General features: G+C 43.2%; 1 protein-coding gene across 1 annotated transcript in view; it reads right to left on the minus strand.

Annotated features, from left to right (window-relative positions):
- The window catches only part of OLAH (oleoyl-ACP hydrolase), a 36,318-nt gene extending 33,411 nt beyond the window's left edge, over positions 1-2,907 (minus strand). The window contains exon 1 of the mRNA XM_008065310.1: positions 2,876-2,907. Within this exon, the coding sequence (XP_008063501.1) occupies positions 2,876-2,907 (32 nt within the window). The remainder of the gene's footprint in view (positions 1-2,875) is intronic.
- Positions 2,908-26,765: the final 23,858 nt, after the last annotated feature.

The raw sequence follows: 26,765 nt of genomic DNA on the forward strand, positions 1-26,765 counted from the left end.
AGGATCGCTGGAGCCCAGTAGGTCAAGGCTGCGGTGGCTGGGAGCGGCCACTGCACTCCAATCTGGGCAACAGAGTGAGACTCCAACTCAAAAAATAAATAAATAAAATAAGTAAATAAATGAAAAAATTGAGAACCTTTACAAAATGAGAGACTTTAATTTGGACTTAGGCACAAGTGAAAACATTTTGGCAGAAAAGACAATTTCTGAAGAAAAGCTCCTTGCTTTTTATTTATGTCAGTAATTACTAGGTTAAAGATAAAAGCAAAAAGAACTAATTTTTAATGATTTTCTTTTGAAGAGTGATTTCCTTTTGTACTTGAAGCTGTGTTCCCACCAACCGACTCGTCTTCGAAAAACTCTGACAGCAAGGCACGGTGGCTTCATGCCTGTAATCCCAGCACTTTGGGAGGCCAAGTGAGACGCTTGCTTGAACCTAGGAGTTTGAGACCAGCCTGGGCAACCTAGCACAACCTTGTCTCTACAAAAAATTAGCCAAGTGTGCCTGTCATCCCAGCTACTTGGGAGCTGAGGTGGAAGGATCTCCAGAGCACAGGAGGTTGAAGCTGTGGTCAGCTGGCCTGGGCAACAGAGTGAGACTCTGACTCAAAACAAACAAACAAAACAAATTCATTGACAAGTAAGTACCTCTAAATAAGAATTTCATAGATATCCACCATCTTCTTGAAAAATGCAAAAACCCTCCAGAGAACTCTAACTACATAGCAAATGGGTGACTTTTCTGAACCTCATTTTTTCAAGTCATCAAACGTCTAAAAAAAATGACCCGAATTAAACATTTCTTTAAAAGATATTTTAAAAGTCAAGAAGTCCTACTTCCATCTGTTTAAATTATCTGTGCTTTAGTAAACAAAATATGCAATAAGACAAGAGAAAGTATGGGTTTTAAGAAAAAGCACAAAATTCTGAGTACAAAAATTAGGCAAAGAACTCTGATCTTTGGTTTCAAGTAAAACAGTCTTCCTTTGGGTTGGTGGTGGAGGAGCTGCCTGCTTGAGTGTCTGCCTCAGGGGTTCCTCAAAACCTCTTCTGATAGGATGCTTACACGGTGAACCACGGTCTCATGAGGGAGCCGGAAATGGTTATTCATGCCTGTAACCCTAGCATTTTGGGAGGCCAAGACGGGAGCATGGTTTGAGCCCAGGATTTCAAGACCAACCTGCGCAATAGAGTGAGACCTCATCTTTACAAAAAAAAAAAAAAAAGTTAGCCAGGCCTGGTAGTGTGCATCTGTAGTCTCAACTACTCAGAAGGCTGAGGCAGAAGGATCACCTGAGCCCAGGAGGTTGAGACTGTAATGAGCCGTGATCATGCCACTGCACTCCAACCTGGGTGACAGAGTGAGTTTATTTATTTATTTATTTTTTTGAGTCTCATGAGGAGGCAGAACCAGAGGTAGTGTCCATTCCTGCCAAGGCTGCAAAATTTGTGAAGTTGCTTCACTCCTTGGGTCTTCAGCTTTCTCCCCATCCATCCAACCTCTTCTCTTCAGCTTAGAGAAAGAATCAAAGACCAATAAAAACAGAACTTGTCATCTCTTTATCTCTTCCCTCTTCATTTTTGAATTAAACAATGAAATTCTAAAACTTTAGTACTAAAACAACCAGAGAAATCTATTTTTTGAAAAATGAGATGGAGTCTTACTAAGTTGTCCAGGCTGATCTCAAACTCCTGGACTCAAGCAATCCTTCCACCTCAACCTCCTGAGTAGCTAGGATTACAGACATGCGCCACTGCACCCAGGCAGAGAAAGCATTTAGTCTATCATTGCAAACCTGTGGAAACAAAGTGGCCTGTGTTCGAATGCTGTCTACACCCCCTCACTATGTGACATTAGGCAGATTACTCCATTACTTTAAATCCTCAATGTCCTCATCTGTAAAATAAGGCCAAGAATAAAGTCTTCCCTGCAAAGTAGTTGTGATTTTCAAGAGAGTCAAAAACTCTTAGCATGGTTTTAGGCATACACTAGGAAAAATCAATTGTCTAATATCACCTACTGGACAGCTGATGAAACTGATATTCACAGACATGATTAAACCTCTTAGCCAGTTAGTGACAAATTAGGAAGTAGAACACAAATCTTGTTCATTGTAAAAGCTACTTCCCCTACTTAACCCTGTTGCCATGTTCTCAGCATCAACAAACAGGAGGTGGAAAATATGTCTGAGACCTTGAGGGTTGGAGAGTCAGGGCTGAAAACACTTCTCTACTTTGGTGTGTAAATTGAACCCTACTTTTACTTCTCTTAATCCATACAAGTGCTTCGGCCAAGACAGAGATTTACAATTTCCCATTAAAAACAACACCCAGCCTTACCATATTAGACAGTGAGTACTTGGTGTCATGGTCAACAGCCTTATCCACAGGGGACACATTCCGAAACCCCCAGCAGAGGCCTGAAACTGCAGATCGTACTGAAATACCATCTATGCTTTTTCCTGCATATACATATCCATGATGAAGTTTCATTTATAAATTAGACACAGTAAGAGATTAACAATAACAACAAACAATAAAACAGAACAATTATAATACTATACTGTCATAAAAGTTATGTGAATGTGGTCCCTCTCTCAAAATATCTTATTGTATTGTATTCACCAGTTGTCAGACTGCACTTGACTGCAGGTAACTGAAACGGCGGCTAAGGGGGTCTACCACCCCGTGCACTAGCAGCCATGACCATCAAATGAGGCTTCTGTGAGAAGCCTCTTTCAGTCTAAAAAAAGTCAGTCTTACAAAGGCAGGGAACAAAAGGATGGGGCAAGAGCCAGGTTGCTTAAAAAGGAGCCCACCAAAAAACAAAAACGAAGGAGAGAGAGAGAGAGAGAGAGACAAAGAAGTAACCCACCTGCTTCTTCCAGCTTGGTCTCTTCTCTCCATGCTGTGAGGCAATGGTGCAAAATTGCAGGTCTCAGCAGTCTGTTATTCCTTCTTGGGTGTAAAACCACTGATCAACCTTGTGCACAGAGGAGTGACTGAATTTCTTTTTTAAAGTGCTGACCCTATTGGTGGTTCCAACCTTTGTAAAAAAAAGAAGAGAAGAGGAAAAAGAAGAAGAAGAAAGAGAAGAGAAAAAGAAGACAATGACCACAGAGAAGGATGAGGAGAAGAAGGAGGACAGACAACAATGACCAAGAGGAAGAAGAGGAAATGGTTAGAAGCAACATAACTGATGTAATTCAAAATAAAGGGTCATCTCCCTCAGTCCGTATTCAGTTACCCGTAAGTTCTTCCATTAATAGGAGTCAGTGAATATAAAGAAAGACAGATGTGCAACACGGCTAAATGTTAACAACTAAAAAGCCCTGCAGGTAAATAAGCAGAAAATAATACCTACTAGAAAACTGGGGCGAAGGTGAGGGATATTTGTTTTGAACATAGAGCTGTCTTAGGTTTCTAGACATTTATAAAGTTGTGCTCTTTTAAACTTCCAGGAAGAGTTCAAGATTTTAAGAAAGACTGAAGCCACACTTCCTGTGCCAAACTTCCTGTGCCAAACTTCCAATTTTGCAAGATTCCAATATTCAGAAAAGAGAAGGAAAATAATTATCCACAGACCTAACCTTTAGAAAGGGTTTTCTCTTCTTATGTTCTAGGAGCTCCTTGAATTCCAAGTATTTATTTTAAGGACACCAATTACCTCACCACCTCAATGGTGAATCTCAGAGCTGTTCTTGGAAGCCCAGGTCTAGCCCCCAGTCTATGGTTCAGTCGGTGTATGGCACTCAGAGGAAAGGAAAGTCTGACTTAAGTAGAGAAAGGAAGTTTCCAGAGGGTGGGGAGTCCCTTTGTTTGTTTTCTTAGTAATAATGGCCTGGAGCCATCACAGACGCTCAGAAGAAACACCTGAAAGACTCATTAGGATTTCATTGACTTTGTGGGCAAGTAGTTTCTTCTTAGGCAATAATATAAAATGCAGAAAAAAACCAGTTACTTCTACCAAGGAAAACAGGCAGTCAGAGGTAGGATACACAGTTTTTGGTGATGACAACTGAAAGTTGTCATTAAGTACTACAAAGTTTTTTGTTTTGTTTTGTTTTTAGCACTACGGAGTTTTAATAGAAGTAGGTTACATTTCTCTAGCTCTTTCTAATTGAAGTAGGCAAAACTGTTCTTTTTGATATTATTTTTTGACTTGGCCCACCCTGTGATCAGTTGTACTGGAAGGATGGCACATTTAGACAGTGTACGGGTTTGCCCAACAAATATTTTCTGAAGACCAAGATGTCCTTCCTGGATCATTTGTCAACACTGGAGGGATTCTCAGGTAAAAATAATAGCCACTCTTTCCTCAAGGGAAAACCACTATATGCATTCTTATTTGACTAAAGTACCAGAAGACAGAAGAGGGATAATGGGGGCAGAGGCAACATTTTAGAGGTAGTGGCTTAGATTTTTCTGGAGCAGATCCATGACACCCGTCCAAAGATAAAGCAGTATAGATTCCAAATAAAGAAATCTACCTGGAGATGCCTTATACAAATACAGACAAAGGAAAAATTTTAAAAGCAGCCAGGGAATGAGTAGGTGGGCAAGGACTGACAGTGCTGTAGAAAGACAGAAGAGGTGGGCATGGTGGCTCACAGCTGTAATCCCAGCACTTTGGGAGGCAGAGGCGAGAGGATTACTTGAGCTCAGGGGTTCTGGGCCAGCCTGAGCAACAAGGTGAGACCTTTTCTCCACAATAAATCAAAAAGTCAGACAGGCATTGCAGCACAAGCCTGTGGTTCCAGCTTCGTGGAAGGCTGAGGCAGAAGGATCACCTGAGCCCAGAAGGTTGAGGCTGTGGTGAGCTGTGATTGTGCCACTACACTCCAGCCTGAGTGACAGAGTGAGACTCCAACTCAAAAAAAAAAAAAAAAAGACATATTTTGGGCAGAAAGCAAATGATGCCAAAAGGAAGATGTGAGATGCAGGAAGCAATGAAAAACAAAGACATTGGTAAATATGTGAACAAATTTATATGAACATTGAGCACATAAAATAGTAATTGTAATATCTAGTGGGCTCTTAAAAAATATATATATATCTAACATTAAAATAGCAGGCAAAAAAATGTTTAAGTCAGAAACAGTTAGAGAAAGATCTTTATAGTGACCTGTGATGTTTTATTAAATTTAGACTTTGATAAATATGTATGTTTTAATTTCTAAAGCAAGCCCTTAAAACAATAGAAACAGGTCATAAGTCATCAAAACTGGAAGAGCAAATCTTTAGCCGATCAAAAACAAAAGTAAGAAAAGGAAAGAGAAAGAAACACAGAACAGATTAAACAAATAAAAAGCACAATACCAGATGGCAGATGTAAACCCCAAATATCAGTGATTATATTACATATAAATGGACTAAATTATCTAGTCACAAAGCAAAACTGCCAGATGGGATTAAACACTAATCCAACTCTATACTGTGTATATCAGACATATCTAAGATGACATTACTCTTATGATTTTCAAAATAATTTTAGATATAAAGTACTCACTTTCCAGGCTTTGAGGTTAACCCAGAGGAAATAATTGCTGAAAGATACTTACCCACCAGTTAGATAAAGGAAGAGAGCTTCATGAAGAGTGGGGTGACCTGAGAACAAAGCAGAAAAAAACAACCCGGCTGTCGTCCAGATGAGAGACAATGTGTCGTCTGTTAGGAAACTAAACGGAGTTACATATGACTGCAAGGCAGAATTTTGGAGAGCAAGTGGTAGAAGAAGAAATGAGAAAAGAAAATAGGAGGCAGGTTAACAATGACCTTGTAAGCAGGCAAGTTTCAGGAGTCTAGACTTGATCCTAAAAATGAGGAGAATCAGGCTGGGAGTGATCACTCACACCTATGATCCCTACCCTTTGAGGGGTTGCGGAGAGAGGATCTCCTGAGACCAAAAGTTCAAGATCAACCTGGGCAACATAGAGAGACCTTTGTCTCTACAATCTATTTATTTTATTTTATTTTATTTTATTTTATTTTATTTTATTTTATTTTTGAGTCAGAGTCTCACTCTGTCGCCCAGACTAGAGTACAGTGGTACGCTCACAGCCACTGTATCCTTGACCTGCTGGGCTCAGGTGATCCTTCTGCCTCAGCCTTCCAAGTGGCTGGAACTACAGACATGTGCCACCAAGCCCGGCTAAGTTTTTTATTTATTGTAGAGACAAGGTCTCGCCATGTTGCTCAGGTTGGTCTTGAATTCATGGGCTCAAGCAATCCTCTCACCTCTGCCTCCCAAAGTGCTGGGATTATAGGTGTAAGCCACTGTGTCAGGTTTTACAATCTATATATTTCGATGGAGAATCCATTGAAAGATGGAATTATGTGATTACCTTTCAGAATGATGGCTCTGGCTACAAGGTAGACACAAGTTAAGAGGTTGTATAAAATCCAGTAGATAAAGCACTGGCCACCCTTCTTATAGATGAAAAGAGGCCAGGGAAGTAGGAGGAAAACCAGGCAAGTGGGCCCCGCAGGGAAGAGCTCACGTAAGGACATCAGTGGGTCACAGTGTCCTTTGGTGCTGGTGGTAAGGAGGAAAATCTGATCAGGGACGGAGTTCCAGATACTTCTCTTTGCTTGTAGGCAAAGCTCCAGTAGCCAGAGGAAGAGCATCTGGGACTAGCTGCTGCAACCAGACTGGGCTTCCACTCCATCTGACCCAGAGGCCTGGGTGGGCTGGTTCACTGCTGCATCCCCCTTCCCTCCCACCATGCGGGCGTGCAATCAATGGAACAAACCAGGAATGAAAGAGGCCAAGAGGGGATTTGAGACAAGTACCAATGTTGTTCACCACCTCTAACAGGGAAACTTTGGGGGCCTGAGGAGACTGGAGCAGATATAGCTGGCCAGGTCAACTGATCCCAGGAGTCACTGCATGGTCAAGGGAAGGAGATAGGGCTTACGGGGGAGGCAGGGTTGAGGCAACCTCAAAAGAGAGAAAGAGATGATGAGAGATGAAGAGAAATCCATTTTTTTAAAGAAAAGCCTTTTTAAAATTTGTATTTGTGTATCTATTTAAATAGCTGTAGGAGGTACAGATAGTTTTTTGTCCGGGCTTTAAGTGTACCCACACTCACCTGTACACGATGTACCTGATGGGCGATATTTTATCCCTTCACCCCAGTCCCCCTCCCTCTTCTGAGTCTCCAGCGTGCGTGATGCCATTCTCTCTGCCTTTGCAGATCCTTAGTTTGGCTTCCACGTATAAGTAGAGAACATCCGGTGATTGGTTTCCTGTTCCTGAGTTAGCTCACTGAGGATGATCTCCAGTGCCTTCCAAGTTGCCACCAAAGACATGATTTCGCTATTTTTGACGGCTAACTAGTATTCCATAGTGTCTATTATATATGCCACATTTTCATTATCCACTGACCGGTTGATGGGTGTTTAGATTGATTCCACATCTTTGCAATTGTGAACTGTGCTGCGATAAACATATGGGTGCAGGTGTCTTTTTTATATCACGACCTCTGCTTCTTTAGGGAGATAAGAGGCTTAAACTCATGGAGGAAAGACACAGATTAGAAAGAAAGGGTTTTGGGAATCCTCATCACTGATTTGCTTTTATTCATTTTTCATTTATTTTTATTTTTATTATTAGAAGGATGTGGGATACAATTCAGGGTTAGGTATACAAAAGCTGATTATGCAGGTACCTTTGTTGACGAGGTGTGCCCCTCCCTCCCCTAGCAGTTTCCCTCAACTGCCAATCCCACCTCCCTTCCCCTGACACTTTCCCATTACTGCCAATCCCTTTCTTATAGCATTATAATTGTTCAAGTTCCGCTTATGAGTGAGAACATATGGTACTCTGTTCTTGTTTCTGTGATAGATCACTGAGTATGATCGACTCCAAATCCATCCAAGTTGCTGCAAAGTCCATATATTTGTCTGTCTTTATGGCTGCATAATATTCCATTGTGTATATGTACCACATTTTTTTAATCCATTCCAGCTTCGCTGGGCAGCATGGTTTGGTTCCATGTTTTGCTATTGTGAATAGAGCTGCAACAAACATGCGTGTGCAGGTATCTTTTTGGTAGAATGACTTGATTTCCTCCAGGTGTATTCCCAATAGGGGAATTGCCAGGTCATATGGAAGGTCAATTTCTAGTTCTTTCAGAAATTGCCACACTATTTTCCAAAGAGGCTGCACTAGTTTGCATTCCCACCAGCAGTATAGAAGCATTCCTTTTTCTCTGCCAGCATCTATTGTAGAAGCATTTCCTTTTCTCTGCCAGCATCTATTGTTGTTTGTTTTATTAATGATGGCCATTCTTACTGGGGTTCATCATTGATTTTCTTCTCTGCTAGTTGGTAAACTTTTCGAGCACAGAGGCCCAGTTGGGCTGGTTCACTGTCGCATCCTCCCTCCCTCCCACCATGCGGGCTGGGAATCAGTGGAATGAACAAGGATTGAGGGAGATGTGGGTAGCTATTATCACTAGAAAGGCATGGTGAGACTTACTCATCTAGAACAGGAGGAACGGGAACAGAGGAAGGGGTGATGCAAGGGAAGTATTTTGAGGCTGATGCCGAGGAAGTCAGAGTTTAGACAGAGGGCCTCCTTTCCCAGTGAAGTGGTAGAGAGTACCGGGCAACTGGGGTTGACTGGTGATTAGGATAAGTCAGAGGCACTGGAAGGTGAAGTCCACGGTGACCAATAGCTGGGACCAGAAGCTTGCATCCTTCCACACAGGCACCAGCCAGCTCTTTTGATCTTCTGGAGAAATGAGTATCAGCTCAGAAACAAAGAAGGTGGACAGATGTATTGGCCCATGCATGAGGACTGGCAGACTGGGAGGACAAAAACCAAAGGGGAAAGAGAATCTAGGGTGCCCCTGAAGAGAAGGGGGATCATGGGATCATGACTGGGGAGTCCTGAATAGACAGCAAGAGGGGGCCCTTTTTTCTGGGGAAAAGAAGGCCTCAGGACTGGAAGCTGTGATGGAAACAAATAGAATGTTCCATAGGAGAGAAGCAAGGCAGCGGGGGTGGGGGAATGTTAGACAGCTGTGGCTGAAAGGTGACATTTCAGAGTCTGGGACTTAGGAGGTGGGACCACTCTGAAAAATGACCGAAGCATGGTCCCAGTGGGTCTCATGACGTTCAGAAGTGGAGAGAGGGGAGCCAGAGATGGCTACTAGTGCGCCACAGCACAGGGGTCTCTGCCTTCTCACAAGCTGAGGGTCAGTTTTGTGAAACAAATCATTGCAAGCAATGCCCTTCTTTTTTCTTTTGTATTTTTTGAGACAGGGTCTTGCTTTGTCACCCAGGCTGGAGTGTAGTAAGACGATCACAGCTCACTGTATTCTCAACCTCCTGGGCTTAGGCTATCCTCCAGCCTAATTTTTTTTTCCTATTCTTTTTGTAGCGATGGGGTCTTGCTATGTTGCCCAGGCTGATGGTGAACTCCTGGCCTCAAACGATCCTCACTTCGGCCTCCCAAAGTGTTGGGATCATAGGCATGAGCCACTGTGCCTGGCCACCCTTCTTTTTAAAACCAGATACAACCTGAGCTTTGAGGCCATGGTGGCTGTTGCAGGGGACCTAATGACCTCTCACGCTAGGGCCGGATCTTCCAGACTGACGACTGCCTGGCATTGCTGTTGGCCAGCTCCTAAAGAAGCTCTGTCCTTCCTGGGCACCCTGGCCAAAATGCATGCAGGCCCCTCTGCAAATGCAGCTGCCTGACAGCTGTACAGTGAGCAAGGACACATCCCAGGAGGAGGGTGACACTTCAGTGCCTCAAAAGTCACCTATACATGCAGCCTTCCAGGGAGACTTTTAAAACTCCAGCTTTTCATCAACCACGAGGCAGGGAAATATGACAATAGGCTTATTGTTATCATGAACAGCTCTGATACTACCATCCTACCTAGAGGTAAAGTCACTAATAATTATAACTCAGTCTCTGTAGTATAACTATACGAATCAGAACCAGCTAATTCTATTTTGTCAACTCACTCTAAGAAATTGTAATATAGTAGAACTTTAATATGCCATGGACACAAAGGCGATAGTCAATGAGAAGTTGTTCGATGCATTCTTTATTTATCAAATAACTGAATGCCTGTGATGTTCTCAATACCAAGGAAATAGCAGCGAGCAAAACTTGAAGCTTCTTGATACTTATTAACTTATCATCTATGGGAAGATAAATAAACTTTTTTTGGGTTGGAGTCTCACTCTTGTTATTCAGGCTGGAAGGCATGGCACACTCACAGCCATTCCAGTGTCGACCTGTTGGGCTCCCATGATCCTTTCTGCCTCAGCCTTCCAAGTAGTTGGAACTACAAGTGTGCGCTACCACACCCGGCTAACTTTTTGATTTATTGTAGAGATGAAGTCTCACCAAGTTGCCCGGGCTGGTTGCGAACCCCCGGGCTCAGGTAATTCTCTGGCCTCAGCCTCCCAAAGTGCAGGAATTATAGGCTTGAGCCACCACATCCAGCCTAATAAACATTTTTATGTTAAAAGAACCAAACCAAAACAAAAACTCCAGCTTTTCTATGAGCTGCCATTGCTCAGCCAAAATACTGAAGAAGCCGAGCACAGTGGCTCATGCCTGTAATCCCAACACTTTGGGAATCAAAGGCGATAGGATTGCCTGAGCCCACAGGTTCAACCAACCTGGGCAACATGGCAAGACCTCACCTCTACAATAAATCAAAAAATAAACCAGGCGTGGTGGTGCGTACCTGTATTTCCAGCTACTTGGAAGGCTGAAGCAGAAGGATCGCCTGAACCCAGCAGGTCAAGGTTGTGGTGGTCGTGAGTGTGCCACTGCATTCCAGCCTCAGTGACAGAGTGAGACTCCAACTCAAAAACAAAACAAAAAAAACCCCAAATACTGAAGATGTCTACGTTTGAGGAGATATTGATGCTAGCACCCCCAGTGACTGGCTCCTGCTCTCAGAACCTGTATTGGGGCACCATATAACTTCCCCATGACTTCCCAGTGTGTCAGCATCCTCACATAACTTTCTGGGGTGTCTTAACTTGTCCCTGTTCCATCTATCTCCTGAAATCTCTCCAGTGCGGCTCAAGTTGCCCAAGATTCGTCAGCACCTACAATCTGCCCCCAGGGCTGGAGTAAACTTTCTCCTGATTCATGCTGGCAGAGAGGCTGGCCTGTTGCTCTCTACCTTGGCACAGAGAACAATGCTTGGCAGTTCTTGGTCCTCACCGAAGTTGCTGCCAACTGTATAAGGAACAGTGCTTATGGCAATGAGGCCACTCAAGTGTAATGCTTCCCATCCCCAAATGGAGAGAATTCAGGCCACGTGCTACCAGTAATGTAAGTTTTTCCCATAGCACCTCACTGTCCCACACAGCCACTCCGCTGTCTGTGGGTAGCTCATGAGAAATGAGTCATATATTGTTTAGGAAACCAGCAAGCTATCACTTCAGTCCGTGATATCCCCAGCCTCCACAGTGACATTTAAAGCTAGTAACTTGCAGTTCTTGCTACTAAAAATTTTTAGGCCAAGTGCGTTGGCTTGTGCCTATAATCCTTGGTCTTTGGGAGGTCTAGGCGGAGGATTGCTTGTGTCCAGGAGTCTGAAATCAGCCTGGGCAATATAGTGAGACTCCATGTCTACAAACAAATTTTTAAAATTAGCCAGGTGTGGTGGCACATGCCTATGGAGGCTGAGGCGGGAGGGTCGTTTCAGCCCAGGAGATCGAGGCTTCAGTGAGCTATGATCACGTCACTGCACTCCAGCCTGAGCAACAGAGGGAGACTCTGTCTCTAAAACGAATTTTTTTTTTTTATTCGGAGTCTCACTCCGTCGCCCAGGCTGGAGTGCCATGGCACACTCACAGCACCCCAGAGTTGACCTGCTGGGCTCCAGTGATCCTTTCGCCTCAGCCTTCCAAGTAGCTGGAACTACAGGCATGCGCTACCATGCCTGGCTAGTTTTTTATTTATTGCAGAAATGAGATCTCACCAAATTGTCTGGGTTGGTCTTGAACCTGCAGGCTCAGGCAATCCACTCGCCTAGGTCTCTCAAAGTGCTGGGATTACAGGCTAAACCACCAAGCCTGGCCGAAAAAGAATGTTTAAAGAGCATTTGACATCCAGGAAATCGCTGTAGCCATATAATTAAACAAAGACAAGAATGTGACAGTGTGCAGTTAATCAGTGTCTGGGCCAGGACTTCCTTAGAGGCTCATGTGTTCCTTAACTGATGTCTCATTACAGGTGGCCACTGCTGCCGCAAGCTGGGCTAACTTCTAAAATCACTCAGCCCCTGGGAGACCTTTGGGTAAACCACACACCTCTCTGTGCCTGGATCCCTTCAGCTGCCACGTGCGATTGCTTTTTTTAGTTTTCTGCCACCTGGTAATTGAATGACTTTCCAAAGTGGAAAAGGGTGCACCACGTGCTGGGCTCTCCTTTTTTCCCCATAGTGCCTAACGCAGCACCACAAAAAGAAAGGATGAAATGCTTTCAGAATCTCTATCCTGTTCCATTGATCTATGTGCCTGTTTTTGTACCAATACCAGGCTGTTTTGATTACTGTAACCTTATAGTAAAGTTTAAAGTCTGGAAGTGTGATACTTCCTGTTTTGTTTCTTTTGCTAAGGATTGTTTTGGCTATTCGTGGTCGTTTATGTTTCCATATGAATTTCTGCATTGTCATTTCCAGGTCTGAGAAGAATGATGTTGATAGCTTAATGGGTATTGCGTTGAATCTGTAGATTGCCTTTGGTAGGATGGACATCTTAACAATGTTGATTCTTCCTATCCATGAGCAGGGAATATTTTTCCATTTGTTTGTGTCTTCTTGGATTTCTTTGAGCAGTGTTTTATAGTTCTCATTGTAAAGGACTTTCACATCTCTGGTTAGGAAGATGCCGAAGTATTTCATTTTTTTGGTGGCTATTGTGAATGGGATTGTGCTTTTTATTTAGATCTCTCTGCCTGCTTGTTGTTGGTGTAAAGGAATACAACTGTCTTTTATATGACCCAGCAATTCCTCTATTGGGAATATACCCAGAAGAACTCAAATCATTCTACCAAAAAGATACCTGCACACATATGTTTGTTGCAGCTCTATTCACAATATCAAAACCATGGAACCAACCATATTGCCCATCGAAGCTGGACTGTATTAAAAAAAATGTGGTACATATACATGATGGAATATTATGCAGTCATAAAGAAGGACAAATATATGGACTTTGCAGCAACTTGAATGGATTTAGAGTCGATCATATTCAGTGATTTATCACAGAAACAAAGAACAGAGTTCTGTATGTTCTCACTCATAAACGGACCTTGAACAATTATAATGCTATAAGAAAGCTATTGTCAGTAGTGGGAAACTGTCAGGGGAGGGGAGGTGGGATTGGCAGTTGAGGGAAACTACTAGGGGAGGGAGGGGCATACTTCATCAACAAGGGTACCTTCATGATCAATGTTTATATACCTAATCCTGAAATGTATCCCACATCTTTATAATAAAAATTTTAAAAAAAAGAAATGCTTTTGAATGGCAAGAAAACCTGGAGCATGAGAGACAGTGTGTGATTCAGCGATTTCAGGGCCAGGACTGTCACAGCTCTGGCTATGTCACCGTCTCTGGCTCATGACTCCTCCCTCTCCCGTTGCTTCTCCATGCTCCTGGGATGCCTCCCCAGCCCCCAAACCACTGCCTTCTCTCCTAGCAAACTTATACTTCCGGGAAATTCAATGAATGAACATCACTAAGGCTGGAGGGCAGTGGCACAATCACGGTTCACCACAGTCTCAAACTCCTAGGCTCAGGCGATCCTTCCACCTCAGCCTCCCGAGTAGCTGAGACTACAGGCATGTGCCACTGCGCCAGTTGATTTTTTTTATTTTTTGTAGAGACAAGGTCTTGCTATGTTGCCCAAGTTGGTCTTGAACTCCTGGGCTCAAGCAATCCTCCCACCTCGGCCTCCCAAAGTGCTGGGATTACAGGTGTGAGCCACCATACCTGGCCAACCCCAGCTTTTTAACTCTCAGTGCTTCACTTCTCGAAACTGTTCCTACCGTCTGATGCATCTTTATGGGCTGTTCAAGTCACCCTGAGACCAGAATGTTAGTCCACCATGGAGCACACCTGTAAGAACAATATGGCCAGGCTATAGGCCACTTCCAGCCTTGGTAGGCCCTGCAAAGAAATAGTCTTCCCTCACCATCACCTGGGCCCTGCTGTGAAGGGCAGAACCCCTTGGCTCTTGTCCTTTCCTCTTCATTGTATTTCCATTCTGGAGCTCCTTGGTGCTTTTTCTTGTCCAGCAAACAAAAATTCTAATGGCTAGGAGTGGTAGCTAGTGCCTGTAATCTCGGCACTTTGGAAGGTAGAGGCAAAAGGATTCCCTCAGCCCAGGAGTGCAAGACCAGCCTGGGCAACTCAACGAGACCTCATCTCCACAATTAAAAAAAAATTAGCCGGGTGTGGTGGCACATGCCTGTGGTTCCAGCTATATGGAAGGCTGAAGCAGAAGGCTCACCTGAGCTCAGCAGGTTGAGGCTGTGGTGCACCGTGACCATGCCACTGCATTCCAGTCTGGGTGACAGAGTGAGACTACGACTTAAAAAAAAAATTCTAATAATGTTCAAAAAGGAGTGGAGTCTGCCCTTTCCTCCTAGGAAGTCCATTGGCTTCTATAAAAATCCCCTACCTTTTTCTCTCCTACCAGTTCCCATTTCCACCTGGGTAGAGAGCCGCTTCTTTGGCGAAAGTTCCACCTAACCCGTCTCTCTCTCTCTTTTTTTCCTCCCTCTCTTCTTTCCTGTCTCTCTTCCACTTTCCGTGGTTTGACTGCCTGTCCCCTCCAAAGTGTGGGTTGAAATGTAATTGCTGCTGTAATGTTGTGAAGCGGTGGGGCCTTCAAGAAGTGATTAGGCCATGAGGCTTCTGCTCTCACGTGTGGGATTCTTGCTATTGTAAAAGGACAGGATTGCCCCCTCTTACTTTCTCTCTTTCTGTCCTTCCACCTGCCAGGTGACAGCACATGTCCTTTTTTTTTGTTTTTTGGAGTTGGAGTCTCACTCTGTCTCCCAGACTGGAGTGCAGTGGCTGCTCCCGGCCACCGCGGCCTCGACCTGCTGGGCTCCGGTGATCCTTCCGCCTCTGCCTTCCGAGCAGCCGGAATTACAGGCACGCGCTACCACGCCTGGCTGATTTTTTGATTTATTGTAGATATGAGGTCTTGCTGCCAAGGTGGGTCTCGAACCCGCAGGCTCGGGCAATCCACTCACCTCAGCCTCCCAAAGGCGCGGGATTATAGGCTGAGCCACCGAGTCCGGCTAACACGTGTTCTTACCCTCCAAGGGGACCCAGTGTTGAAGGCTCCCTCTTCTAATCAGAAGGACCAAATCTGCTGGCACCTTGATATTGGACTTCCCAGCCTCCAGAACCATGAGCCATAAATTTCTGTTTTCTTATTAAAAGGACTCAGTCTCAGGTATTCTGCTACAGCAGCACAACACTTCTTCTTCTTCCTCTTTCTCCTCCACCTTCTTCTCTCCTTCCCTTCTCTCTCAGTTTCTCTCCCCTCTCCCTCCCTCTCTACCTCTCTATTATTATACTTATATGTTAATGATGATAAAGAAAAGAAAGGAATTGATCACACCGATATTCTTAGACTGTTATTTATTTATTTTTTGAGTTGGAGTCTCACTCCATTGCCCAGGCTGGAATGTAGTGGCATGCTCACAGCCACCCCGGCGTCGACGATATTCCTAGATTTTAAGTCATCAAAAAAATGTGCCTTTTACAGTCATCCATTTTCTTGATTAAATACATCCAAGCTGGGGGTGGTGGCTCACACCTGTAATCCGGGCACTTTGGGAGGTTGAGGCAGGAGGAATTCAAGATCAGCCTGGACAGCATAGCGAGACAAGGAGGCTTGAGCCCAGGAATTCAAGATCAGCCTGGACAACATAACGAGACCCTGTCTCCTAAAATAAATAAGTAAACAAACAGACAAACAAATCCAGAAATCCAAACTTATGAGGCTTAAGAGTTAGTGAACCTCCGATTTCTAGGGATAATTCCTACTAATTATAAAATCTCAATTAGTAATATTGTTTCATAAGCTCAATACTTTCCTCATTGATAGTCATCAGACTAAGGAAGTCATTTTTTTCATTGGAGGTGGACAAGTGGGGCCAGATTTAGTCACCACTTCTCCGTATTGAAGAACATGCTGATGTCAACGCCTTCTGAGAACCATTGAAGAAATCACCTCCTGGGCTGGGAACACTAACAGTGAGAAGCAACGCTTCTAGCACTTGGAACAAATCACAGCATTCTCAGTGGGACATTTTTTCTTTTGCTTGGCTTATTTGTGTTCTGGTCAAGAAGTTCTCATTCTAAGATATTGACAAGACACATAACTGCCTTCAGGACCATCAAGTCATAGAGCAAAAATTCTGGGCAGTAGCCAGTAATGCATATTCTCATGACTCCGATGGTGATTTTCACTCATGTAAATGCTTTCTTTCTTCCTTGTTCTTCACATTATGTAAAATGAAAAGGATGTCGGTAACCCACTAGAAATCATTCTGTGAAAACAGAAAATGACAAAATAAATTAAGCAAAATTAAACTATGTTTTCCTTCATGCAAAAAGTCTAGATAGCGTCAATTTAAGCCAATAGAAAGGATATCGTGTGAGCTTTCAAGTCAAGGTGTCTGGGTCCATGTCGCAGCTCTGTCACTGAACCTTCTCTGTGGCCTGAAGCGAGTAACTGGACTAACTCTCAGTGCTGCATTGGATTATTGTGAGAATTTGTGAAACTCAAATGTTAGCTATAATCCTTTTGAGTAGAAAGAGATACACCAATATTGTAATAGTTTTTGTGTTTGGACATAGAAACACAGATGACTTTTAATTTTCCTACTTAATTTCCTAAATGCTCTTTTTTTTTAAATTGAAGTCTCACTCCATCGCCCAGGCTGGAGTGCAGTGGCACGTTCAAGGCCACCCCAGCATCGACCAGCTGGGCTCCAGAGATCCTTCCGCCTCAGCCTTCCAAATTGCCATAACTACCCTTCCAAATTGCCATAACGACAGGTGTGCACTACCCTGCCTGGCTAATTTTTTGATTTATTGTAGAGATGAGGTCTCACCAAGTTGCCAGGCTATTCTCGAACCCGTGGGCTCAGGCAATCCCCTCACCTCGGCCTCCCAAATTGCTGGGATTACAGGCTGAGCCACCACGCCCAGCCCTAAATGCTCTTTTAACGAGCATCTGTCATTTCCAAATGAAGACAAGAAAAAGAAAAAAAGTGTATCCAGTTTTTCCCCCGTTTATTTGGGTGACAGATTCATCTTCACCTCGTATAATAGGATTCTATTAAAGTTTTAATAATAGAATTCAAAAAAATAAAAATAAAAATTTAATAGTAGTAATTTGTAGACTGCATGATTCATGTCTTTGTCTATTTATTCCTCATACTAGAGACACAGCACTAGCTGGGCGTGGTGGCTCATGCCTGTAATCCCAGCACTCTGGGAGGCGGAGGTAGGAGGATTGCTTGAGCCCAGGATTTCGAGACTAGTCTAGACGACATAGTGAAACCTCGTCTCTACGAAAAAAAGATTTTTTAAAAAAAATTAGCTGGCATGGTGGCACACACCCGTAGCCCCAGCTACTCAGGAGGCTGTGGCAGAAGGATTGCTTGAGTTGAGGCTGCAGTGGGTCATGAGACTCCCAACTCAAAAACAACAACAACAACAAAAAAAAACTACAGCACTAGAGGCCCCAGGGCAGATAAGCACTGGAGATTTCTGCCTCTGTGAGCTCATCGTCTGGCAGAAGGAGTAAGAAAACAGACTTTTAGAACAGGGCGTGTTAAGTGCTGGGATCAAAATGCTACCACTCATGCAGGGGAAAGACACTGAACCCAGGTTAGATGAGTCGAGATAAGGAGGAAGGACTGAAGTACGGTCAGGCCCAGCAGAGAAGGACACTGAGAGCTGGCATCAAGGTGTCTGCAGGGCATGCTTTCACTGAAGGCTCTGGAAGAACCCTTTCCTTGCCTCTTTCTAGCTACTGGAGGTTGCTGGCAGTTTTTGTTCCTCACGGCCCATCTCACTCCAGTCTCTGTCCCCTTTGTCACAAGGTCTTCTCCCGGTGTCTCTTCTGTGTCTTCAGCCCTTACAAGGACACCAGTCTTTGGCTTATGACCCACCTAACCCAGTAAAGCTTCCTCTTAACTTGAGCTTATCTGCAAAGACCCTGTTTTCCACATAAAGCCACGTTCTCAGGGACGAGGGGTTAGGATTTCTACATGTATTTTTTTGAGGGGGGACACAGTTCAACTCGCAACAGGTGATATCAGGGTATCCACCGGGCACCATCAGCACAAAGCCTAAGACCTAGCTGCTTTTTGAGGACCTGAAAATGCCTGAGATCTGAAAAAAAAAAAAGCCAAGTAAAATTGTAGTCTTCGATTTACAAACAGAAAATCACAAATGTGAATGAATAAATGTTGAATTACATATCTACAGAATGTAAATCCATTTCATGAAATGTTAACTTACATATCCATGTGTGTAGAATGCATATATGTATGTATATATGTCTATGTAAATATATATGTATATGGGTATGTAAAATTTATGTGTGTGTGTGTGTGTGTGTGTGTGTGTGTGTGTGTGTGTGTGTGTGTGTATTTTAAGGGATGATGTATCACTATGCTGTCCAGGCTTGTCTCAAGCTCCTGGGCCCCAGTGATCCATCTCCCTTGGCCTCCCAAAGTGCTGAAATTACAGGCATGAGCCACTGTACCAAGTCTAACTTTTATATTTTTATAAGTATTTATAGATCTGGCACGGTGGCTCAAGTCTATAATCCCAACACCTTGGGAGGCTGAGGTAAGAGAATTGCTTGAGCCCAGGAGTTTGAGACCAACCTGGACAGCATAGCGAGACCTTTTTTCTGCAAAAAAATAAAAAGTTAGTCGGGTTATGGTGGCAATGTGTCTGTAGTCCCAGCTACTGTGGAGGTTGAGGCGGAAGGATTGCCTGAGTTCAGGAGGTCGAGGCTTCAGTGAGCTTTGATTGTGCCATGGCACTCCAGCTGGGTGACAGAATAAGACTGACTCAGAAATAAAATAAAATTTTTTTACTTTATTTATTTATTTGTTTATGTATGTATGTATGTTTTGAGTCAGAGTCTCACTCCGTCGTCCAGGCTGGAGTGCAGTGGCATGCTCACGGCCACCCCAGCGTCGACCTGCTGGACTCCGGCAATCCTTCTACCTCAGCCTTCCAAGCAGCCAGAACCACAGGCGTGCGCTACCACACCCAGCTAATTTTTGATTTATCGTAGAGACGAAGTCTCACCAAGATGCCGAGGCTGGTCTTGAACCCTCAGGCTCAGGCAATCCCCTTGCCTCGGCCTCCCAATGTGCTGGGATTACAGGCTGAGCCATCGAGCCCAATCAAAGAAAAATTTTTTAAAAGTATGTATAAAATAATATGTGGACTAGATTTTTCTCACTTCTCCAGAATTCCCCAGTATGCATGAGGGGGGAGAAACCCAAACTGTTTTTCTCTGCTCTCATATCACAACTAACTCAGAAGACGTCTGTGATAAGGTATGGGGGATTTCTGCCCTCCCAACAAACAAGCAAGCAGTTCTGCCATGGACATCAGCTTTAATTCAATTCCAATGCTGTCTACCTGGAGACAGCATCCGATTCCACAGGTTGAGGGCTCAGTCCCCAAGACTGTCCCCACTTTAGACCCCAGTCACAAGTCCAGGCCTCCAGAACTTCTGACTGACCAGCTTCACACTGGGATCCCTGCAACTCCCTCTCTGGGTTCGATTCATTTGTTAGAGTGGCTCACAGAACTCAGGGGAATGTATACTTGTGCATGCCAGTTTATTACAAAGGATATTTTAAAGGATACAAGTCACCAGCCAGGTGGCATGCACAGGGCAAGGCTGGTATTCAGGGACTTCAGTCCCCATGGAGTTGGGGTGGTCTCCCCTTCCCAGAATATACATGGGTCTTTCACCTTCCTGCAAACCTCCACATGTCCCAGCTGTCTGGGCCTTTGACAAGAGTCTTGGCACAGGCATGATTGAAGCACGGGCAGCTGTGTCAGAATGTGACTGAGCTTCTCTGTGCTACATTTCTTCTGCAGGATATGGGAAGAAACCTCTCTGGAATGAGATAAAAAAGGTGGAGGTTTTACATCTAAGTCCTTGATCCATTTTGAGTTGATTTTTGTATGTGGTGACAGGTAGGGTTCCAGTTTCATTCTTCTGCGTGTGGCTAGCAAGCTTTCCCAGCACCACTTGCTAAATATGGCTTCCTTTCCCCAGTGTTTGTTTTTGATGGTTTTGTGGAAGATGAGTTGGTTGAGGGACCATGTTTTTATTTCTGGCATTTCTGTCCTGACCCATTGGTCCTATATGCCTATTCCTGTACCAGTACCATGCCGTCTTGGCCACTGCAGCCTTGTAATATAGTTTAAAGTCTGGAAGTGTGTTACCTCCAGCTGTGTTCCTTTTGCTGAGGATTGCTTTGGCTATTCGTGCTCTTTTTTGCTTCCAGGTGGATTTCTATATTGTCTTTTCCAAATCTGTGAAAAATGATATTGGCAATTTGATGGGCATTGCGTTGAAATAACTAAAAATTGACCTTCCATATAATCCAAAAATTCTTCTCCTGGGAATATACCTGGAGGAACATAAATTGCTCTACCAAAAAGACACCCATATACACATGTTTACTGCTGCACTATTCACAATAGCAAAAACACAGAACCAACCCAGATGCCCATCAAAAGTGGACTAGATTAAAAAAGTGTAATATGTATACATGATGGAATACTATGCAGTCATAAAGAACAAAATCATGGCCTTCATAGCAACTTGGATGCAGTTGGAGACTATCAAACTAAGTGAATTATCACCCAAAGAACTGAGTACCACATGTTCTCACTCATAAGCAGGCCCTGGACACTAGTCACACTAGCACAAGTGTGGGATTGGCAGATGCCGGGCACTGCTGGGGAGTAAGGAAGGAGGAGGGAGGGAACACTTGGCAACACAAAGCATACCTGGTCTACTACCAAGGGAAAAGAGGGCCAGCTAGAATCCCACACCTCACCCTCATGCAGCCACCTTAGGTAGCAAATCCTCACACGTACACCACAACACATTAATTAATTGTTTTAAAAAGAAAAGAAAGGTGGAGGAAGTTTAGAATCCTGCTTCGGGCTAGTGAGAGGAGGCCAGGAGGAGTTCAGAGACAGATTCTATTTTCTGAGGCCTAAAGCACCCAACCTTATGACAAAGGATGGTGAGTCAGGATCTGTGGATGAAAGCCAACATATACCTATATTTTCATATTGTACAGGAAGAGCTGCCCAAACTTTGAAAGGAAAGATTTACAAACCTTTCAAATATCCTATGGCAAAAACCAAATTTTTTTCTTTGGAGAGAGTAGACTCTTGGGAAATTTTAATATATTGCATGAAATATGGATGAGGCCTTGGGTGTGTTGTCTAGACTTGCAAGCCTGATGAGCTGATATCAAACACAAGACACTTTCAGAACATTCTTAGGCAGTCCTTTTGAAATCAAGGACCCAGTACCTTATCTGATTTGAACTGGGTACCCTGGGGACAGCAGAAGGCCCTATTGCAGGTGCTGGAAAAGATACTAGAAAAAAAATTGCACTCAATCCTTGATGGAAAATTCCATATTAGGTATTTTTAGGAACTGTCACAGGAGCAACACACCTAGGGATTAAGTCATAAATTTGTGTTTCACAAGTCTTCTTTCCACCAGACATTAAAATATATCAGAGGTCAGCCTCGGTGGCTCCCAGAACTTTGGGAGGTCGAGGCAAGTGGATTGTCTGAGCACATGGGGTTCGAGACCAACCCAGGCAACTTGGCGAGACCTCATCTCTACAATAAATAAATAAATAAATTAGCTGGGTGTGGTAGTGTGAGCCTGCAGTTCCGGCTACTTGGAAGGCTGAGGCAGACAGATGGCTGGAGCCCAGTAGGTCAACTCTGGGGTGGCGGTGAACATGACACTGCACTCCAGCCTGGGCAACAGAGTGCAACTCCAGCTAAAAAAAATGCATATATACATATGTATGTATGTATGTATGTATGTATCAGAAAATAGATTTCCTTCTATAGGTCCCTTCTGGCCCTGAAATTTTCTGCATATCATTAATCTCAATATTCGATCCTGAAGGCCAAGCACGGTGGCTCACACCTGCAATCCCAGCACTTTGGGAGGCTGAGGTAGGAGGATTGCTTGAGACCAGAAGTTCAAGACCAGCCTGGTCTTGAAGACCAGCAAGATCCCATCTCTACAAAAAGTAAATTAGCCAGGTGTGGTGAGGCTGAGGTGGAAAGATTGCCTGAGTCCGGTAGAATAGATCCCAGTGGACTTTGGGAAATTTTTTTCTATGGCCCAAATGAAGAGAAGGCAAACACCAAGTGACATTATCATGAACTATCAGAATAACATCAGGCAAAACAGGATGGCCCTAAAAGTTTAAAGAGAGTACAAGACAAAGTGGCACCCATCTGCCTCTGGCCAACCACATCGTTGGCCCTGCGTTGAAGAAGCCATGTTTGCTCACTCTGTTGTCAGCAAAACTTCGCAAACCCTGGCTCGGTGACTGAGCACAGCCCTCTGAAAGAGTGCTCCGAAGACAATAAACAGGACAGAGGACATACTTCCCATGTATTTTGCCTGAAGTACTGCATTTTTTAAAAAAGACTTAGCTGGGCATAGTGGCATGTGCCTGTAGCTACGTGGGAGGCTGAAGTGGGAGGAGCACGTGAGCACAGTTCAAGACCAGCCTTGGCAACATAGCAAGACCCTGTCTCAAAAAAAAAAAAAAGAAAGAAAAAGAAAAGGTAAGTTTAATGATCTTGTACATACGATAACGTCTGACAAGATTAGCAATTATGCCTCCGCAATCTATAACCAGATGTAGTCTCACGTCTGAACTTTGATGACATTTTAATGTAGCTTGTGAGTAGAACTTCCACAACCTGTATATAAACTGTGAGGTGAAACTCTGCTTTGGAACAGTCTGAGAGAAACTCCCTGAAAGACTTCTCTTGAGCTATAGCCCTCAGTAAGACTCTGAATAAAACTAGCTTTAATTCTTTCAAAGCTTGACTTTTTTTCTTTAGTTGACAAGAGAAAAAAAAGAAAAGAAAAAAGTTTCCATGCAAATGAAGGATCATCCAAATGGCATAAAAAAAAACTCAACTTCAATATTGGAATCCAAAAGTTATTCAAATTTCTAAGGGAAAATTATTTTCAACATAGCCTAATCTTTCTCTCTCACACAACATGCGTGCGCGCGCACACACACACACACACCCACACACACACACACAATGCCAAACTTTTAGTCAAGTTGGAAAAGAGTACAAACTGTTTAAACATCCGAGGACTCTCTTAGGATGCTTTTGAAAGGTGTATTTCAGCAGAGGATGTCAGCCACAGAAGGAGAAGGCAAGGATCCAGCAGATGGATGTTGCTCACAACAGAAGGGAAGGGGGTGTAGATGACATTAGGTCAAAAAGAAATTCAAACTAGTTGCTGAAAGTGGACAGCTGCACTTGGGGGGGGAGGTTCAAAGGAGGATATGGAACCTATATCCTTTGAGAAAATGTGAGCAATTGAAAATGTTTTGATAGGCATGTTGTGGAAAAATTTGTAGCTTAATAAAAAAATAAGGCCAAGCCTGGTGGCTCATACCTGCAATCCCAACACTTTGAGAGGCTGCCAGGCGTTTGAGACCAGTCTGGGCAACACCGTGAAACCTTGTCTCTATAAAACATCAAAAAATTAGCCAGGTGTTGGTGGTGTGTGCCTGCAGTCCCAGCTACTTGGGAGGCTGAGGTGGGAAGATCTGACTGCAGTGAGCCACAATCATGCCACTACACTCCAGCCTGGGTGACAGTGGGATCTTGATTAAAAAAAAAAAAACCAAAAAGAATGAAAAACAAAAACCTAAGCAAATTAAATTTAAGGAAGTAATTGATAAAAACAAAAAGTGTTATGAGAAAGAAAATAGCACATTTGGCTCAGCAGTCCATGACCAATATAACAATGAAGTATAAAAACAATCATAATAATATAAACACCAATTATAGACACCAAAAAACTGCAACCTGGCAATATTTAAATGACAAAAGAGAATAGGTGTAAGAAAGTTAAATCTCTCTACCAGAATAGAAAGTCACCAGATAACGCCTACTGTTGATGAATCAAGATAGAGTACCTTAAGCGTACTACAAGAAGTCCCCTACATACAAACCTTCAAGTTACGAACTTTAACATTGCACACCTACTTTTTTAATGCATCATTTCTCTCTGCCAGGTGACAGTATAGCTTGTTAAATACATACAGTACTATATAGCCAATTGTGTTAGTTGGGAACCTAGGTTAACTTTCTTGGACTTAAAACAAATTGAACTTACAAATGCACTCTCAGATCAGAACTCATTCATATGTTGGGGACTTCCTGTATGTAAAAAGAAGTAGAGAAAAATACTAGAATATACTAATAAGAATGTTATAAGTAGTAGTCTCTAGGGTCCAGGATAGGATTGTGTGCATAGGAATGGGACAAAAGACTCCTATGTATCATAATAAACCTTTTGAAACTATTTAATTTTTTAATGTAATACTTTTGATTGAAAAACTATCTTTTCTTTTTTTTATAACTACTTATGTGAGTAAAATATCCCCTAAGTCAGACAATGGAGTTCAAAATTATAATTTACAGTTGTACAAAAAGATTAATCTTTCTTTTATCTTTAAATTCTTGGAGAATAACAGCATAAGTTGTTAGAGTAGGTACACACCAGTCATACTTTCATACTGCAGACATCCATAAAATAATTTTTAAAATTAGTGAAGCAAATACTATATACAAAAATTAATTTAAAATGGATCAAACATCCTAATGTTAAAAGCTAAAACTAAAAAATTCTTAAAATAAAACATAGGGTAAAAGTTTCATGACATTGAATTTGGCAATGACCTTTTCAGATATGACATCCAAAGGTACAGAAAAAATAGACCAGATGCAAAAATGGGTAAAGGGCCAGATGCTGTGGCTCACGCCTGTTATCCCAGAACTTTGGGAGACCAAGGTGGAAGGATTGCTTGAGGCAAGAAGTTCAAGACCAGCTTGGGCAACATGGCCAGACACTGTTTCTACAAAAAAATTTAAAAATTAGTCAGCTGTGGTGGCATGCACCTGTAGTCCCAGCTACTTAGGAGGCTAAGGCAGAAGGATCACCTGAACCCAGCAGGTCGAGGCTGCCATAGCCGTGAGTGCATCACTGCACTCCAGTCTAGGCAACAGAGACCCTGACTCAAAAAAAAAAGAAAGGTGGGGGAGTGTTGGTTAAAGAACTTGAATAATCATTTTCCAAAGAAGATATACAAATGGACAATAAGCACGTGAAAAGGTTCTCACCATCACGAGTCATTAGGGAAATGCAAATCAAAATTGCCACCTCACACCCATCAAGATGGCTATTTTTAAACATTAAAAAAAACCCAACAGAAATTAACAAACATTGGCAAGGATGTGAAGAAATTGAAACCCTTACACACTGTTGGCAGAAATATAAAATGGCATACTCTGGTCCAATTTGCAATGAAGTTTGAGAACCACTGATCTTTAGGGTATGCATGGTTAGTTGATCAACTGCTGGCTTCTTGACATGAGTCACCATGTGCAGTTTAAATTCATGGGTTTAAAATTCTCATAGAAAATTTCTTCAGAAGTGTTCATCATCTACTCATAACTGGGTGTTGAGTCAAAGCTCAATACTCTAGTCATACTTGCTGCCTCAATCTGCTTCTGAAATGGGTGACTGTGGTCTCCATTGGGAGTTAGAAAACCTATTCCTGAGGCTGAGCACCAGTGTCTGCCATGGAGCAGGACGGGGTGGTTCTCCTGGCAGGGAGGCTGTAACCATCACAGACAGAGGCCTGTGGGCCAAGTTCCACCACAGCACAGTTACGTCTGCTAAGGCAGTGGGTGCAGATGGCTCTCCATGGTCATCAGTAGATAGAAGCGCCTTATAAGAGGTGACCAAAAGGAGCCAAGAAGAATGCGAATTCATCTTCTGAGAAAGATTAGCATGATATCAAAACACTAGCTGTTCCCATTATAAGACACACTGGAAAAACTCTGGTCACAAGGACTTGGGGTCCCACAATGGCATCTGGTGGTCTCAAGGGCCATGTTTCTGAAGTGAGACCTTGCAGCAGAAGGATGAAGTGGTATTTAGAACATTTCCATGCTCATTGCTGAGACTGTTCCAGGCTAAAACTGCCTGACCAATTTCCTTGGAATGGATCCTACCTGTCACAAATTGTGTTTGGTGGTCAAAAAATGGCAGCCCGTGATCAAAGTTATGTTGACTTAGAGACTACGGATAGTTATTTTCTGCATTTGTGTAGGTGTGCTTCCTATTGCTGCTTTAACAAAAGAGCACAAACTGTGTAATAAACATACAACACTAGTTTATTCTCTTAAAGTTTTGGAGACCAGAAGTCTGAAATGGGTCTTCCTTGGTTTAAAAAAAAAAAAAATCCAAAAAACAATCAAGGTAATAATGCTTCTGGAGACTCTAGATGGAGAGTCCATTTTCTTGCCTTTGCGAGATGCAAGAGGTTTTCTGCTTTCTTGGCTTGACTCCTTCCTTGCATCTTTCAGACATCTGCTTCCATAATCACA

This window comes from Carlito syrichta, unplaced genomic scaffold (genome assembly GCF_000164805.1).
Source record: "Carlito syrichta isolate Samal-C Ts95f unplaced genomic scaffold, Tarsius_syrichta-2.0.1 Scaffold308224, whole genome shotgun sequence".
Lineage (NCBI taxonomy): Eukaryota > Metazoa > Chordata > Mammalia > Primates > Tarsiidae > Carlito > Carlito syrichta.